The sequence below is a fragment of the Castanea sativa genome, chromosome 4 (assembly GCF_040712315.1).
Source record: "Castanea sativa cultivar Marrone di Chiusa Pesio chromosome 4, ASM4071231v1".
Classification (NCBI taxonomy): domain Eukaryota; kingdom Viridiplantae; phylum Streptophyta; class Magnoliopsida; order Fagales; family Fagaceae; genus Castanea; species Castanea sativa.
The window spans coordinates 51485771-51503868 of record NC_134016.1 but is presented as its reverse complement, the minus strand read 5'-3'; the positions used below and the strand labels follow the sequence as shown (position 1 = coordinate 51503868).

Below are 18098 nucleotides of genomic sequence, written 5' to 3'. Positions count from 1 at the left end.
TTAATACTACTTTATTCTATGATACACGGACACGGACACGGCGATACAGCAATTTTTAAAAAATAAGGACACAACACGGCATGGACACGAAAATTAAATAATTAATTAAATTTTATATTTAGGCATATTTTAAAATATTTTTAGACATAAAATACGTTTATATCTAAAATTTAAATTATGTAAGAACTACAAATAAGTAAATTAACACCCAAAGTAATACAACAATACACATAAAATGTTTAGAGTACAAACCAAAAGTTTAAATAGACTACATTCAACATCAAACTAGAAACATAAAAGGAAACCAAGCTTTAAACTTACAATATTTAAGTAATTTAATTTTAATAAATAAATAAAACTATAGCAGTAACAACTAACAACATTATATTATATGACACATAATGTAACAACATTATATTATATCCCACTCTCACGCAGTGACCATGAGAGTGGGATTAAAAAAAAAAAAAACGCGTTATAAACTTATAACTTAAATAAGTAACCCGTCCCATTCACCCAACCAAATGGCCAAACAAATATCTGAAAGAACAAAAAAAAAAAAAAAACAGAGAGAAGCTTAAAGAGGTCGAACCTGAGTTGTCCACGCCGAGAGAGAGAGAGATCGAAAGGGACAGGGACGGCGTCGACGTCTATGGAGCTCGCCGATCGGCCCGATCTAGCTCCGGCGAGGGACAGAGGGCAGCAGCACAGCGGGCAAAGGTCAGAGAGAGGGTGGGTGGGTTAAGAAGTGAGAGCTTGAGATGTGGGTTTTGGTTCTCAGACTTTTGTTTTAGAGTATATCATGAAATCAACGGTATTGGTAAGTCCATCTGTCAAAATCTGTAATTTTTTTTTTTACTGCTAGCGTGTCGGAGCCGCGTCGAAGCCACGTTGGAGCCGCGTCGAAGCCGCGTCGGAGCCGTGTCGAAGAAGCGAAAAAAAAAAACGACACTGCTCAGACACCGGAGTCCGACGAATCATATTGGTTCAAGTGTCCGACACATATTGGACACCGACACGTCGCTAAAAATGCCGTGTTGGTGCAACCTAGAATTTATTGTGTAGTTAATATTATTTTAATGGGTTGAATATAAAAATAAAAATTGAGATGTTGAATATATTGTAAAGTAAGTTGATATAATAAATAAATTAAGATTTTAAATGGTAAAATAAAAACTCTTATACAAATACGAGTGTGTTGGTAAACTATAGGGAAAGACGGGAAAATATATTACAGTATGAGATTTTAAAAATAACTTTTACCTAAAAGAGATTTAAAAAATAACTATACATAATGAATAAAGAAAAACAACACTGACATGGGCAAACGTTTTTGTGTATTGGGAAGTCTAGCCAAAGAGTGAATCGAGTCATTCTGAGTCTCTGACTAGTTTCATTTGGACTATCAACAAGTTTCGAAGTCCAAAAAATTCAAAACAACTTTCATCTTTTCCTAGAGATAAAAAAAAGTGACGAATACCGCAAATGACAAATGCTCCTAGTAGAGAGAAGTCAGGCAAAGGAGCAAAGGGGCAGTTTGGGAAACCCAAAAGAGAACTGTCCATATAGAAAGCAACAGCTTGCCGCCCTCTGCAAAACAGTTCTCAGTTCTCTCACAAAGAGACAGACAGAGAGAGAGAGAGAGAGAGGGAGAGAGAGAGAGACAGAATTTAATAAACTGTATACTGTGTGAAGGTGTGTTTGAAGCTAGCTTCATTGATGGATCCCGATCCCTTCACGGCGAGTTTGTTCAAGTGGGACCCGCGAGGAGTTGTCCCAGCTGCAACAAACCGGTTGCTGGAAGCGGTGGCGCCACCACAAGCAGCAGCAGCAGTATACTCGGTGCGGCCAAGGGAGCTGGGAGGGCTTGAGGAGTTGTTCCAAGCTTATGGGATCAGATACTACACGGCGGCGAGGATAGCAGAGCTTGGGTTCACGGTGAATACGCTGGTGGACATGAAGGATAACGAGCTGGACGACATGATGAACAGCCTCTCTCAGATATTCAGGTGGGACCTCCTCGTCGGAGAGAGGTACGGTATTAAAGCTGCAGTTAGAGCCGAACGCAGACGCCTCGATGAGGAGGACTCTCGCCGCCGCCACCTCCTCTCCCCTGACACCACTACCAACGCCCTCGATGCTCTATCCCAAGAAGGTGATCTATTTATTCCATTTCCTCTTATCAACTTTGTTCAATTCCTTTCCTTTTATTTTTTTTAAATTCTTTGCGCCGATTGGCTTACCACCTCAGGCTTGAACATTGGAATTTGGAAAACGATAAAGATAGCATCAATTTTACAAATTTACTTTAAAAAATAAATAAATAAACAACAATAACTTACAACCCTAGAACTTACAACCCTACGCTTTTCAATTAATTTGATTGACGTGTCATGCCAATATTATAATAAATAATTTTTTTCATAGTTTTTATTATTTATTATTTTGTGCTTTTAATGTCAACAGACCAGTATTCAAAGTAGTCAAATATGTAGTAGTATTAAATGTAACATCAGTCCAAGAATTTTGAGTTCAATGTCACCAGATCCAAAGAAAATATACAAACAGGCAAAATTTGTAGAATTTATAGATTTAGTCTAAGAATTATGAGTTCAATATAACAACATCAAGAGAAAATTATTGATGCAATAAGTTCCTTGGTTCAAAGTTCATGCAACTTCTTCGTAAAGGAACTGTTTGAATGATATGATGATATCTATCTTGATTCCCGCTAGGCGCTAGCTAACAAGTGTCAACACTCAACTGTCAACACTTTCCGCTTTTGTCATGAATAATCTAATCATACACTGTTATGTTAGTTCTCTGCTCACTATTAGACTTCAGTAATATTTTAATTATTGGTTTGCAACACGTGAGGGTTTGTTTGTTATGATAAAAACATATTTATACATGTATCGTGCATGGCATGGACAGGGCTGTCGGAAGAGCCGGTGCAACAAGAAAGGGAAGCGATGGGAAGCGGCGGAGGTGGGACGTGGGAGGCGGTGGCTGGTGGCGGAAGGAGGAAACAGCGGCGGAGGAAGGGTCAAAGGAAAGTGGTGGACGTTGATCATGATGACAATGAGTTGGGTGCAGATCATGACGATGACATGAATGGTAATGTTGGAAGTGAGAGACAGCGAGAGCACCCCTTCATCGTGACTGAGCCCGGTGAGGTTGCTCGCGGAAAGAAGAACGGCCTTGATTATCTTTTCCATCTCTACGAGCAGTGCCGTGATTTCTTGATCCAGGTCCAGAACATTGCCAAGGAACGCGGTGAAAAATGCCCCACCAAGGTAATAGTATATGTATCTATATATGGATATATATGCACCTGATATATTTCATTCTTATGTTATTATTAGCTGACCAACCAAACCAATAACCATAGCCTAGCTCCATCTCTACCTTCTTCTTCATCAATCTTCAAGTTTTTAGGTTAACTTTAACTTGCATCTGGACGGTCCAGATACAACACTTGCGTTCCCATTTGGGTCCACTTTTTATAGTTATAAAGGTCTCTTGCGGTCGCGCTAGCTAGGTGCACCGTGCACGAGTCGAACTACTCGATATACAACTCGTGATTCCTGTCAGCTGGTACGTAGGCTGGTGGATGAGTGGATCTGTCAAATGGGGCAATGAAATGTGGGCTAGATAGCTGAAGATTCAGAGAGGATGCTTTAATAATTTCGTGTCCTTTTTTGGCAGTCCCTACTGCATGGTGGCATGTCCTTGTTTCGACAGCTGATGATTTCGTACCATGCAATAGTAAACCTCTCTATTACATCCCGGATTCTAAGGTGTATCCTTTGCTTCTTCTTTTTTTTGTCCCCCCCAAGTACGGCATTTATAACCTTCTTGCGTGGTCCCGATTTTATTCATGAATTTGATCTACCAAAACTGGAATCAGGATTCTCTCCATACTTTTTTTTTTTCCCTTTGTCTGTCTTAGCTCGCAAGGGCCAAAGAGGATCTCCTCATTTGAAATTATAGTTCTTTTACAACAACACCTTCTTAGAACTTTGGCATCACTTTCATACAAGCTTACCGTATTTTCTCTCTATTCTCAAAAATAATGTCCACATGTCTATTGTCACCCATATTAACACCCAAATTAGGACTACTTTTCACATTTTATACCACCATTGTTTTGTGGTTGATTATATACGTGTATATGTAAGCGAGAGTGAAGAAGGTGTGTAAATTTTGGTATATATACCATATTATTTATTAGTATATTGATTAAATTATACTCTTTTGAGTGTTAGTTAAATATTATCCATTAAGACACGTTAATCATGTAAGTTCTTTTTCTTTTCTTTTTTGATGAAAATATGAGTTCATTTTTGGTTAGTAATATAATTGTTAAGTGTCAAATAAATGTCACCCGTCCATATAAGTCAATTTATGTTAGTAATTTGACTATTAAATGTCGAGTAATTGCTGTCCATTAAAATACCTCACTTATATAATATCAAGTGTTACAAAATTTAATCAAATATGAAGAATTAAAATAAAATTTTGAAACATAGAGAGCCAAAAGTATAGTTTAAGTTTTAATATTAAATAATATAAATCTAAAGATTTATATAATATCATATCATTTAAAAGATTATAATGAACAACACTATTACATGGTTAATTTAAGAAATAAAATATTAACCCTCTTTCACATGAGAGAAAGAGTCCTACATTAATAGGAAAGAGATACCATTTCTCATTATCAACTTAAATACTAGGAAAAATAAGTATTCACTTGAATATATATAATGAGATAATGTGATTGTGATAATTAACCTGGTAACTGATAAGGTTAATGATCTGTGATGTACATATATGGCGCATACGTACAGGTGACAAACCAAGTGTTTAGGTTTGCGAAGAAGGCTGGAGCGAGCTACATCAACAAGCCTAAAATGCGACACTACGTGCATTGTTATGCCCTCCACTGCCTTGACGAGGAAGCGTCCAATGCACTGAGAAGAGGTTTCAAGGAAAGAGGGGAAAACGTTGGGGCTTGGAGACAGGCATGCTACAAGCCTCTGGTGGCCATAGCAGCACGCCAAGGATGGGACATTGATGCCATATTCAATGCACATCCCTGTCTATCCGTCTGGTATGTACCAACCAAACTTCGGCAACTTTGTCATGCTGAGCGAAACCATGCCACAGCTTCAAGCTCTGTTTCTGGTGGGGCTGACCACATGCCCTTCTGAAATACAAGGCGTCATCAGGTGCACTGACTACTACAGAGAGTTCAAGGAACCCGGTCGTATTAAATATTGTACGTAGGTCTCTAGAGAAAAATTTGTATTTCTATGACTCTACTAAACGATGACAGTCTGAGTCTGGTCATGTGAACTATTCCCATTGCTTTGTTATGTTTGATATCGTATTTTGACATTTTATATTTTACGTACGTACCAATTATACCAACTACCAAAAGACAGATAATTTTATCTGTTTTTTGGTTAGTATTAGGTCTCTAATTTAATGATGATGTTATAATTCAATAACTAAAGTTGTCAGTGCTTTAGCTGTGTAAATCTCATCATTTAATCTGAAGCTTAAGCTTAAAGCATGCTACTGCTAATGAGAATAATGAGACCATGAGAGGCAGGCACTGATCCTGGAAAAATGGAAAATGTCGCTATATTTATGATTTTATGATGATTGGCAGTTCATAGTTAGGACATCTTATGTCCGAATGAATGATGTGAGGTTGCAAGTACTAGTGACATAGAAATTTATTAGATAGTCTGGAAGCAATGCTCCTGGACTATACTAATTTTTCTAGTGATTCTATAAAAGAAGGTTGTTGTGATGAAATAAAGGTTAAACACAATTACACGGTAACAAAATAAAACAAAAATAAGGCACTTGAGATGAAAAATATGGAATATATATATATCAGAAGAAGAAAACTCTCAAGTATAGGCTTCTGTTGCAAAGGATAATCCCTATTACCCCCTACAACCAGGAGTTATTGGCCATGATAAAGATTCCACACTAGAGTTAGGTGAAAATTAGCACTGTTGGTACAAGTAGCCAAAACTGCCTAAATAATGCTTCTGTTAAATCTGCACAAAAACTTCAAATTTCCTACTAAAGTTAAAGTTGTTTTGATTCCCTGTTAAAGGTAGGAGTTCTTGCTCTGACTACTCCTCACGGAGAATATATATATTCTATTGGGTAGAAATGTACCCATGAATACAATATATTTATAAGACCTTATTAAGAACCACATAAAATCCATGAATTACAATCTTGTTTTAGAATGTGATACTAAATGAATGCTTATGATGAAGCTCTCCTTCCTCGATGTATGGCATTCTTTTTGTCCTAAGATTGGTTTGAGAGTTGCCTCTCCCTCCTTTTTAGGCTTGGGGAAGGTGTCTTTGTGAGGGATTCAAACCCCTCCCCCAGGAAGGATGGGTTGAGTGAAGGCTCCTAAGTCCTAAGTCCTAACCCATTCTATACCTCTCTTTTTTTTTTCAGGATGAGGGTATAGGTTAGGACATCATCCTATACTACTTCCACCATTCGGATACATCATCTTTGTGGACTTTTCATGGTTGCTGGGCTCCTCCCCCATAAATATAATGTTATATTTTAAGACGAAAATTAAGATACCCATAGCCATGATAATGTGCTCAAAATTTGAATAAGCACAACTTACAAAAATTTTCCCCTTAAATGAAGTATATGCAAATTGCTTCTTTGAAAAGCAAATTTCTTCTCTAAAACCATTACGATATTAACCTTAATTTTGCTACGATGCACGTAAATAAAATAACAAAACCTAGACCTAAAAATAAAGGTCAATAAATTGAAATTTTAATTAACTTTTACTATTCTCCCTCTTTTAACAATTACAAAACTCAAGAAATTCAAAGAATTGAGTTCAACACTGATGGGAGTAAACTCGTCCTGTATTATAGTTTAAGGCTAGAAACAACGATCGACATTATTACAACAAAGAAATTCTAAGGATGGATGCATGACCTCCCATGTGAAGGAAACACGTGTGTTAAATACTCGACAGGAAATGGCAACCTCCAAGAGGTATGGAAAACACCCTATTAGAAGCACTTGTTACTAATATAAAATATATTTATGATAGTGTGGACTTAGAGTTGGTGAAGTTTTGGCTAATATTGGACCACACCAATATTTACCTTGAGCTTTCTCATACTTTTGTTCCTGTAGGTCTTTCAAAGTCCAAAAATGTGTGATAATAAATCTTAATTAAGAGCAATTATCCTTTTACATTTTGTTTAGATCTATTATTTTACATTAAGGGTCTGTTAAGATACCGCTTATTACTGAAAACTGAAAATATTATAGCACAATAATTTTTAAATATATGAATAATGCCGTGGACTCAATTTTGAAGACAAAAAAAAGTACTTGCGGGTTCTGTGAATAGTGCATGAGATCCACCATTGTTTTAGCTAAACGCACATTAAATATTCATAATTGATGCGTAAATATTTACATTTTAATATATAAAAGTGGATGTTAAAAAAAACAAATGGTACCAACAGGATGAGTTAAAAGTTTAAAGAGTTTGAAAATTTTTGTGGGGGGAATTAGATTTAGAGGTATTGCATATATCACTTGCTGAATCTCAATCCGGATACAAATTTTGGGCTTTTCGATGGTCTAGAAGAGAAAGATATGGTCTGATTGGATTGGATTTATCGAGCCTAGGAAAAAAGCCCATTGTTAAAACGGGCCTCTGAATGAAGACTAATATAAGATAGTCGGTTTGTTGGAAATTAGTTGAAATTCAAATTGAAAAGTGAAAAGCAGCGGTAGCGCCAGGAAAAAGAGAGAATGAGAACGAGATCGATGCGTGAGCCTGAATCGCTAAAATTGAAGATGAGGAGCATGGTGGCTCGGCATGAACAAATGAAGCGCGCATTCACGGAGCTCAAGTCTCAGATCAGTATCGGTTTGCTTGAAGCTGAAGACGTCTTCGCCTCTTTAGCCATTCCATTGATGAAGCTCGTTGGTCTCAAAACCATGGAGATGGCAAATGAAGGCCGTTTCACCACCATCATCCTCAACAACCGCTTCCACCATCACCAGGTACGTACTTAGGAGGTTTTTCCTTTACTTGATTTGATTTGATTTGATCCATTGATCGAATTTCTGCTTTGCTTAATTCCTTTGATCAGAATTCGAATCATCATCCAGTTCCAACTCATGATTATAACCACGAAGAAATCCCCGTCGCTGCTAAAGCCGCCATGGCAACCGGCAAGCAACTCTTAGAGAAGCAACAAACGCAATTCGTCCAGCTCCTCAATCTCCTCAAGCAAATTGAATCCAAGGTCAATTCTCGCCGCAACAACCTCGCGGAGACCATCGCCGACCACCGCGCCTCCCTCCGTAGCTTCTTCCAGCGAGCCATTGCGAACTTATCAAACACCTTCCGCTCCTCTCCGCGCCACGCCGACGATACCGTTGAAACCGCCCTCAAGCTCCTCTTCCTCGCCTTCAAGAACGTGGACGCGGTGTTAGGCTCGGTGGAGAGTGGCGTGGAGGACCTTATGGACGGCTTGGCTGAACAAATGTGTGATCCAATGGTGGAGTATGCGAAGGGGCTTAGGGATGATATGAAGAACGGGACGTGTGTGCGGTTGTTGGCGCTGGTGAAGGAAATGGAAAGAGTTATATATGATGGAAGGGTTCAATTGGAGGAGGCCAAGAACAAACAGAGAGCAGCGGAAGAGACCAAAACTGAGGCTTTGAATAGGCTAACAGAATCTCAACAAAGAGTCAACAAAATGAAGGAGTGCCTTGGCTTGCTCTCGCTCCCTCAACCTCAATCACGACACAAAAATGGATCTATTCAACCTGTTGCTGCACATAAGGTGATCTGATTAATCATTATCAGAGTATTAATAGCTTTATGGCCTTAATTTGTCCATGACACTGAATTGATTGCATGTCCATTTGATTTTTTTTAAAGCGTGTTAGATTAAATGATTCAATTCACCCTTTTATAACGCCTTAGCATGTGTTATTGGCTAAATTTTTTAGTGGTTCTCGTGCATTATTTACCAGACAGTACTTTTTTTTAGCAAAGACAAGTTTAAAATTGGTTTTACGACATTATTCATATATTTAAAAATTATTTTAGCAAAAAACAAGTTTAAAACTGGTTTCACAGTATTATTCACACATTTAAAAATTATTTTGCTAAAGTGTTTTCAGTTTTCAGCAATAAGTGTTATCCAAACAAACCCTCAACCTTTTTGGATAATTGGTAATTTATCATAGTGTCACAATCGGAGCACATAAAGGGGTGTTAGATTAAATTCATCATTTCTTAAGAGTCTAAGATTTTGGGATAAATAGTAATTTACTGATACAAAATCTGCAAATTCAGAAGGACATAATCTCTAGTTAATATCTACTGCAATCATGGTTGTTCTCTATTTTCTCGTTTTTAGTTATTTTTGGTAGTGCATATTCTAAAATTATTGTCCTTGGGGTTGCTAGTGGATTAATTGAAGCATAAGTTCTATGAGATCCAGTATAAAAGGAATACTACTTAAATTAAGCTTGGTTTGTTATTTGCTATTCTGGCATTTGTTTCCAAAACATGGTTGTGGGGATCATAAAAGCTTAATGCAAGCTGCCTGTGGTGTAAGATGGTGGATGAGTTTCGTTTCTCTGGTTTTATTCCCTAGCATGCATTCGTCACTTAGTTGCTATCAACTATCGAGTACTGATTGGTCACTGGAGAAGCTACAGCATGGTAAGTTGGGATATAAAGGGCATCCAATATGTGTGTTTTGTGGATACAGATTATGGACAAAGGATTGTGTTTATTTTGAGTGTTCTATCACTCAAACACCAGAATCAGTTGCTGATGAAATGTTTATTTGTTTGGCAAATTAGTGGTCGGGAAACTTAATTAAATTGGGCTATCAACAATCTAAATGGTGCTGGGTCAAACCATACAATGTGTAAGTTGGCTTGGGAAGCAACCATCTACTATATTTGGAGGGATAGGAATGAAAGAAAGTCATAATGGAAGAGTTGAGTGAAGGCGAGATGCTGAAATCCATTATGGGTGGCAGCAAAAACAAGAATGAAGATTTCCATTCTGAATCGTACCTATTGCTGCTTATGGACAAATTTCTTATTTTATTCTAGCATGATTGCTTGTCTATATAATTTCTTGGTTTTTTTGTTCTATTAGTAGTAGAGGTAGAACCGTAGAAGTTGTCTTCTGCAGACACTAGTTCATTGGAAAGATTGCTGTGAATCAGTTGTGATATGCTATTGGTGGTTTAGGAGAGTTAAGTTTCAGATGTGCTTAGTTGTGGCAAGCTAGGAGGTTTGAGTGGGAAATCTCAAATTTAACTAACTGTTAGTCTACTAGTTTTGAGGTTTCCTATCTGGTTTGAATAAAATTTTGCTTTTCATTAAAAAATGCAGATTAATTGTAAATTGTAACGATTACCAGTTGAAAGAAAGTTGTATTTTTCTTCTTTCTGTTTTTCCTTTGTAAAGCTCTTAGGTAAGGTAGAAGATCAAGCTAGAGATGAGAAGCTACTGTGGGAACTGTTGGAAAGGAAGAGAAAGAATCAAGCACCTGAGAGTCCCATGGGACCAATAGAGCTTCAGTTCACCGAGCCCAGTAAGAAGCGCAAGGTGATGCCCTTAATCAGTCACAAGCCAATCACTAGGAGTCTTTCAAAAGGACAGAGTCCACACACGCCACACCCAGATCATTGGATACCTTTGGGCACGTCACCTTCGGTGGCTCAGCAAGTTTCACGCAGATACATCACTCACTGAGATCAGCCTTATAGGTGTAAGTTTGCTGGTGATTTCAATATTGATGAGTACGCTTGTCCATGCGCCAATAGACCTCTCTTTTTTATTTGCCTTTCTATGCTAAATTGTTTACTGCAATGGATGCATGGGTGATATTCTGCAATTGATGCATGACTAGAAAACTCAGCGACAACTTGGTACATCTGTAGGTGCATAGAGAGCATTTATTTTTACATTCTCTGATTCTCTCTATATTCTGACCAAATAATTGTTGTTTATCCTTTTACCAATCTCTCTTCAAAGCTTATGTCTACAGTCAAGGAGCATCTCTTAGGAATATGTTGGGAAAAATTCTATAATAAGTGTGAATAACTTTTAGCCAGCACACAATAATACAAAATATAAAGATTTACGTGAAAATCTTTTTTTCAAGAAAAAATTACGAGATAATTTTTAAATAATTTCACTATATTAAACAGAGATTATAACACGATACAACTTGAACAAAAAAAGCTCTTATTTTCTTTTCACTCACTCGCTTCCTCACAGTTAATCTCTCACAATTTTCTCTAGCTCTCTATATTTTTTTCTCTTTTACTTGCTCTCACTCACACAGTTCTTCAAAGCTGCACTGTCCTCAGTCTCACTCACTGGGAATTCTCTCCACCCTTCTCCAAATGGCCGAATGGCCATACTTTATATTTCTTCATCCTTTTCTTCTTTCCTTCCTTCAAAGTGTCTCACAAGTTTAACATCGCATCTTCATTTATGTGGCTTGACTTTTGTACCTCACTTCATAAATGTTGCTGGACTTTTGTACATTATACAGAAAAAGATGAATTCAATTCTTCTCTTTTGGTCAAGATACTCCAGCAAAACCCATTCACTTTGCTGTCTTCTCAGCACTTGTCCAACAAGGTCATTTAATAAGCTAAGCAAAAGGGTGGGCTGGACATGTGGGTGTCGGCACCCAACAGAATAAACATAAACAAAGAGATTTACCCAAAAACAATAAAGAATGCAATTTCCCACACCTTGCAGTTGGAGTTATTGTAAGCCAGATCACTATGGTATGAGAGGGATTTGATTTAGCAATTGTGCTGACAAATTTGTTTCTGACATGCAATTTTAATATTTGTTGGAAATTACCTCTGTATGGATTTGGTTAACAAAAAAAAAAAACTATTGATAAAGCTAGGCAGAATCAATAGTAGAGACAGTAGTAACCAGGAAAAAGAGAAGAGTGTGAAGAGTTGCATTCAAACCATGCCTTTAGGCAATATGCATTGACAACAATTTCCTTTTTACTGTAACTTTTAAGAGCATCATCCCACTGTGATTGAAGTCAATATGCATTTTCTCAACTGGCCTTTTTGGGGCCACAAGAATGTGTGTTTCTTATATTTTGTCTTGGCTAGGACAACAACAACTATCCTTTTGCTTCGCAAAGTTGCAAGTCTTTTTCGAAATAAATTGTTATATTTGCATTGGTAGAATGCTAAATGCTTGCATAGATTATAGAATATGTGTAGTATATAAAATGCATCCCAAAGAAATTGGCTGACCTGTTTTTGCACTCCAAAACTTTGGGTTTTTTTATTAATACATTTTTCTCGAAGACAGAAGAGGCCCTAGTTGGCACTCAAATATCAAAAGTGGGTCAAAATTTAAAACCTGCAGTGGGGAGTGGGCCCCTGTTTCAAATTTAGATATGATATATCCTGAGCAAAAGTATAAATAATAAAACAGTCCAGGCCCAGAGAATCCATAATCTGCGCAGAAGCCCAAGCACTTAAAAGGAAACACATGTCGTCCATGAATGGTAACTAACGCATTTTCCATATTTGAAAAGCGGGACATAGTGGGTAAAGCTGTGGAGACACACGATCCATGCTCGACAGAGGAGATTATTATACACAAAAAACAAACCAACCCCATTTTAAAAAGTAGCTGAGCTTCTGGCATTATCTATTTACATTCTGAGTTGATACAATATGACAATTGCATGGATGTATGGACTAATAATTCACATAGTTAACTTTAATCATCAGTTGAGAAATATATATTATATTTGCATTGCATTGTTCAACAACTATTATATGGATAAACATGATTCATATAACTTAATGTATGTGTCACTGTCATGTATGTTTTAGTAGATACATACCCTAATCATGGCCTCTTATCATTCGTAATGAATAACTTCTATATGTCTTTTTTGATAATCAATAACTTCTATATGTCAATTGTCGTGTCTATATCTTCTTATATCGTGTCATAGAAGTCAAATAGTAGTTACCATGGGCTTTTCATTGTAAATGTAGGCCATCTAGCCAAACTACATAAATCCTTACTTTTGGTATCTCTAAATCTTTTATTTTCTTTATTTTATTTTAACAATAACCATGGGTTTGAATTAATTGGATAATGTAATGAACAAAACTTAAGAGATGTACCTGCATTTTGCCTTTTGTAATCGCATAAGCTTTTGAAAACACATTAAAACTAATTGTCTTTTTTGAAAAACGCAATTTAACACTAAACATATTGTGATAATTAAGCAATTATAATTAAACATTTAATTTGATTTTTTTTATTTAAACTAATTAATTACACATTCACTATTATATTCAAATGTTTATTGACATTTTTTACATATATTACATAGGCTGGGACTAGTGCTAAATTGCTAATATAAAATGAAAGTTTCCTATTTGGTTCTAAAAATGATGTATTTACTTTTCATTTTCTTTTATCTGTATTTAAATTTGAAAATTGAATATAGAAAAAATTACTCATTTTTACATGTGAGGGTGTTTGGTAAGTTATTTTGAATACATAATTTGGGTATAAAATTCATCATTCATGGTTTGACATTGTTTTCAATTTTTTTTTTTAAATTACTTTTTTCACTTACACACTCTCGCATCAATTAGGTGGGGTCCTTTGTGTTTTCACAATATTTATGGAATTGCCACTGTATACATTTTCTATGAAAATGAAAATGCTAAAAAGGTGTTTTCATTTTTTCTATTCAAATCCAACTTTTAGGATACTAAAAATGAAAGCTGAGTACAAATTTTTAAACCAAGATTTCATTCCTCACAAATCAAGTAGTGAACTAGCACGTGAAAGACCAAACCTTGAAATCTCAGAAACTCAACCTGTGAAGAAGAGAGTGGTTTGTAGCGATGAAGTTTCTACCTTACCTGAATCATCGGCGGTGGTTGTATCCTAGCCCTGCTGGTCACCATGAAGTCTGTTTCGTACCATACAGGCCGGTACGACTGATATTTACCGTTCTGGTACCTTGGCTGGTACATAAACAAGGTTGTTTCATACCGAAAAATATACCGGCTCATATCGGGTCATTTCGGCCATACCAGAGGAAATATCGGATTTCGGCCGGCAAATGCATACCGGACAGAAAAAAGAAAAATGTTTCTTTGTCACTCTCACCTTCCATCGACGATGATCTCTACATTCTCAACCTCAAGTCGGGGTCGTTGACTGATTTGGCTGCTGCTACTTCTTCTTCTTCTTCTTCTTCTTCTTCTCTCTCTCTCTCTCTGGCTGTCTAACTTTCTCTTTTTCTCCCTCTTTCTCGGTGTGTTTTTTTTTTTGAAACTTTTCTTGGTTTTTCAAACCTCTTTGCCCAAGAAATAGACTTTTTAGATGTAAATAGTAGCTTGCCTTTTGATTTTCTCAAAGCATCAGAAGATGATAGTTTGAATTGGTATCACAATCTTTTGACACGTGGGATTAATATTTATTGAGTTTGGTAGGTGTTTGATTATTTAATATTGTTTTTTTTTTGTTTCCCACTTTTATATATTTATGTTGATAACTCCATCAAAAAAATATAAAAAGTTGCCAAAGTGATATATTGAATTCTTAGAAATATCACTTTGTATATTGTATAAAATAGTAAAAAATAGCGGCAAGCCCGAAACGGTACACTAGTATTGACCGGTACCCGAAATATATCGTACCGCAGGCCAAACCGGTATAGCCTCCGGTATAGTATTGACTTCCTTGCCATGAATTACATGAGCTGGAATTGCCGGGGGCTTGAAAACCACCGACGAGTCTGAGAGCTTTCAGAATTAGTGAAAGCAAAAGGTCCCGATTTGGTGTTTTTAATGGAAACTAGGAAGAAAAATTCTTACTTAGAGAGATTGAGATGTAGGCTGAAGTTCAACAACTTATCTATTGTGCAAAGAAAGAATCGGGGTGGAGGTCTTGCCTTGTTGTGGATGAATAGCTTAAATCTACACATTCGAACCTTCTCGCCTCGACACATTGACGCGGTGATAAACCCAGGAATCGATGACGCCTGACGCTTCATGAGTTTCTACGAAGCTCCTGAAGTGGCCATTCGGGAAGATTCTTGGTTAGTACTTTGCCATCTCACCTCTCAACTTAACTTGCCATGGGTGTGCATCGGGGATTTCAATGAGATCGCCAAGGTTGATGAAAAATTTGGTGGCGCAATTTGGCCTGAAAAATAAATGCAAGACTTCAGAGATTGTCAAGATTTTTGTGGTTTGGAGGATTTGGGCTACATGTGTCTGCCATTTACTTGGTGTAATAGGCGTTTTGAGGGTGATCTCATATGGGTTCGACTAGACAGAGCACTAACCACAGCAGATAGGATTCTAAAATTTCCATCTAGCCGTCTTCACCACTTGCAAGGTTTGTCTTCCGATCATAAGCCTTTATGGTTAGTCTCTAACGATGTCCTTGCTCGCTTCTATCGAGCTCAAAAACCATTTCGATTTGAAGCCATATGGCTTAAAGATGACCCATGTGAAGGTGTGGTTCATTCGGCATGGGATATGTGTTTGGAGGGGGAAGCTATAGGTAAAGTGCTAAACAAGGTCGCTGCCTATCAAACTCAGTTGAAACTTTGGGATAAAAAAACTTTTGGTAATGTTTGCATTGAATTGGCCCGTAAAAGGAAGCAATTGTTGAAGGTAGAAGGTGAGTCGATGGCTGGCAGGGGCCATGCTCGTGTTAAGGTGCTAACTGATGAGATACAAAAGCTTATGGATAAGGAGGAATGCATGTGGCACCAACGGTCTAGAACTGAGTGGTTAAAGCATGGGGATCAAAACGCAAAGTATTTTCATTGCCGTGCAACGGAGAGGAATAAAAGGAATTTCATTTCGGGTTTAAAGAATGAGTAGGGCAATTGGGTGGAAGCGGAGGATCAGATTGGGGACTTGCTTACGAGGTACTATTCTTCGTTATTTACTACGGCTTATCCCACACAATTGGATCTTGTACTCCGCAGGGTAAAGCCAATGGTGACAGCAGAGATGAATGATAAACTGCTAAAGTCATTTGTAGAAGCAGAAGTGCAGCAGGCACTTAAGCAAATGTATACAAATACAACCCCAGGGCCGGATGGCCTTCCACTACTTTTCTTTAAACAGTTTTGGGGAAAAATTGGCTGAGAGGTCTCTGATGCAGTCCTAGCTGTCCTTAATTCAGGTACCCTCCCTGCTACCCTAAACCATACTTTCATTACTTTGATTCCAAAGATTCAAAGTCCTAGAAAGTAGCTAACTACAAGCTGATTAGCTTGAGTAATGTTTTGTATAAATTGATAGCAAAGGTCTTAGTAAACTGTTTGAAGCCGTTATTGCCTCAGTTGATTTCAAAAACTCAGAGTGCCTTCATGTTAGAGAGACTTATCACGGATAATATACTTATTGCTCATGAGATGCTGCATTACCTAAAGGAGCAAAGAATAGGTAATATGGGTTATATGGCCTTGAAGCTTGATATGAGTAAGGCATATGACCTCGTGGAATGGGTTTACTTGGAGAAAATCATGGAAAAAATGGGGTATGGCCATAAGTGGATAAATCTTATCGCTACTTGTATTCGATCTGTTACTTAATTAGTTATGCTTAATGGTCAACCCCGTGGGTTGATAACTCCAACTAGAGGGTTGCGCCAGGGTGACCTATTGTTGCCTTATTTGTTCTTACTGGTGACGAAGGGTCTACATGCATTATTTGAACAAGCTGAGGGTAAGGGTGATATTAGAGGAGTCTCTTTATGCCCTATCGGTCTTAGAGTATCTCATCTTTTGTTTGCCGACGATAGTTTTGTTTTTTGTAGAGCTACTGTTCATGAGTGTGTGAAGATTCAATCGCTTCTCTACCAGTATGAACAAGCTTTGGGTTAGGCTATTAATAGAGGTAAAACAAGCATTTTTTTCAGCTCCAATACTCAATCTCGAACTCAAGATGCTATTTCCACTTTCTTGGGTGTCCTCACTACCCAAAGATATGAGCAATATTTGGGATTGCCTTCCCTAGTTGGTCGAGCAAAAAAGAAGTCCTTTAGTATCATCAAGGAGAGAATATGGAAGAAATTGAAGGGTTGGAAAGAGAAACTTTTATCACAAGCAGGAAGGGAGGTTATTGTCAAGGTAGTTATACAAGCAATTTCTACTTACACAATGTCTTGTTTTAAACTGCCTAAAGGACTCATCAATGATATTGAGTCACTCATAAGGAAGTTTTGGTGGGGTTATCGTGGTGAACAAAGGAAAATTCACTTGGTTAGTTCGGAAAAGATGTGCCGGCCTAAGGGTGAGGGAGGGATGGGGTTCAGAGAGCTAAGTAAGTTAAATGACTCGTTTTTGGCTAAATAGATCTGGCGTCTTTCCAATAATGAGGAGTGCCTTTTCCATAAAGTATTTAAAGCCAAGTTGGAAATGGAAATGGTAGGCAGGATTTGGAGAGTTGGAAATGACACACAGTGAGAACTTAAATAAAGGGTCGTTTGCGTGGAAGAGCATCATTCAAGCCAAACTTGTTATTGAGGTAGGCAGGATTTGGAGAGTTGGAAATGGTGAATCCATTCAGATTCAAGGGGATAAGTGGCTTCCAGAAATTTCGGGTTCCAAAATTTTATCAACATAATCGGGTTTGCCTTTGGACATAAGGGTCTATGACATTATTGAACAAGAATTGCATACGTGGAAATCTACCTTGATTGACCAAAACTTTAGGCCTTATGAAGCCACTTTGATAAAAGGCATTCCCTTGAGCTGGCATAACACTCAAGATAAGCAAGTGTGGCTGCCCTCGAAGCATGGGGAATATACAACCCGATCAGCCTACCAATTACTAGCACAGATGGATAGAAACTTACAGCCAGGTAGCTCTTCAGATGGAGGGAACAAACATTTTTGGAAGTGTATTTGGAGTCTACAGGTACCACACAAGGTAAAACATCTGGTTTGGAGAGTGACGAATGAAGCGTTGCAACACTTCATA

At 37.5% G+C, this 18098-nt stretch overlaps 3 protein-coding genes across 3 annotated transcripts; all 3 read left to right on the top strand.

Moving 5' to 3' along the window:
- Window positions 1-1617: 1617 nt before the first annotated feature.
- Window positions 1618-5500, top strand: LOC142630844 (floricaula/leafy homolog). Its single transcript, XM_075804900.1, has 3 exons — window positions 1618-2155; window positions 2935-3296; window positions 4854-5500. The coding sequence occupies exons 1-3, from the start codon at window positions 1720-1722 to the stop codon at window positions 5214-5216; spliced, it is 1161 nt and encodes a 386-aa protein (XP_075661015.1). The 5' UTR covers window positions 1618-1719; the 3' UTR covers window positions 5217-5500.
- Window positions 5501-7794: 2294 nt separating this feature from the next.
- LOC142630843 (uncharacterized) lies at window positions 7795-11103 on the top strand. The gene is made up of 3 exons (XM_075804899.1): window positions 7795-8094; window positions 8184-8882; window positions 10534-11103. The coding sequence occupies exons 1-3, from the start codon at window positions 7840-7842 to the stop codon at window positions 10819-10821; spliced, it is 1242 nt and encodes a 413-aa protein (XP_075661014.1). The 5' UTR covers window positions 7795-7839; the 3' UTR covers window positions 10822-11103.
- A 4208-nt stretch (window positions 11104-15311) lies between these two features.
- Window positions 15312-15989, top strand: LOC142633090 (uncharacterized). The gene has a single exon (XM_075807363.1). The coding sequence runs from the start codon at window positions 15312-15314 to the stop codon at window positions 15987-15989; it is 678 nt and encodes a 225-aa protein (XP_075663478.1).
- Window positions 15990-18098: the final 2109 nt, after the last annotated feature.

What these genes read in the sequence shown, in the direction of transcription:
- LOC142630843 (XM_075804899.1), top strand. Translation starts at nt 7,840, where the DNA reads ATGAGAACGAGATCGATGCGTGAGCCTGAATCGCTAAAATTGAAGATG. An exon ending in ACCGCTTCCACCATCACCAG is followed by an intron (nt 8,095 to 8,183) that starts GTACGTACTTAG and finishes TCCTTTGATCAG; the next exon opens with AATTCGAATCATCATCCAGT. An exon ending in AACCTGTTGCTGCACATAAG is followed by an intron (nt 8,883 to 10,533) that starts GTGATCTGATTA and finishes TCCTTTGTAAAG; the next exon opens with CTCTTAGGTAAGGTAGAAGA.
- LOC142630844 (XM_075804900.1), top strand. Translation starts at nt 1,720, where the DNA reads ATGGATCCCGATCCCTTCACGGCGAGTTTGTTCAAGTGGGACCCGCGA. An exon ending in CGATGCTCTATCCCAAGAAG is followed by an intron (nt 2,156 to 2,934) that starts GTGATCTATTTA and finishes TGGCATGGACAG; the next exon opens with GGCTGTCGGAAGAGCCGGTG. An exon ending in GTGAAAAATGCCCCACCAAG is followed by an intron (nt 3,297 to 4,853) that starts GTAATAGTATAT and finishes GCATACGTACAG; the next exon opens with GTGACAAACCAAGTGTTTAG.
- LOC142633090 (XM_075807363.1), top strand. Translation starts at nt 15,312, where the DNA reads ATGCAAGACTTCAGAGATTGTCAAGATTTTTGTGGTTTGGAGGATTTG.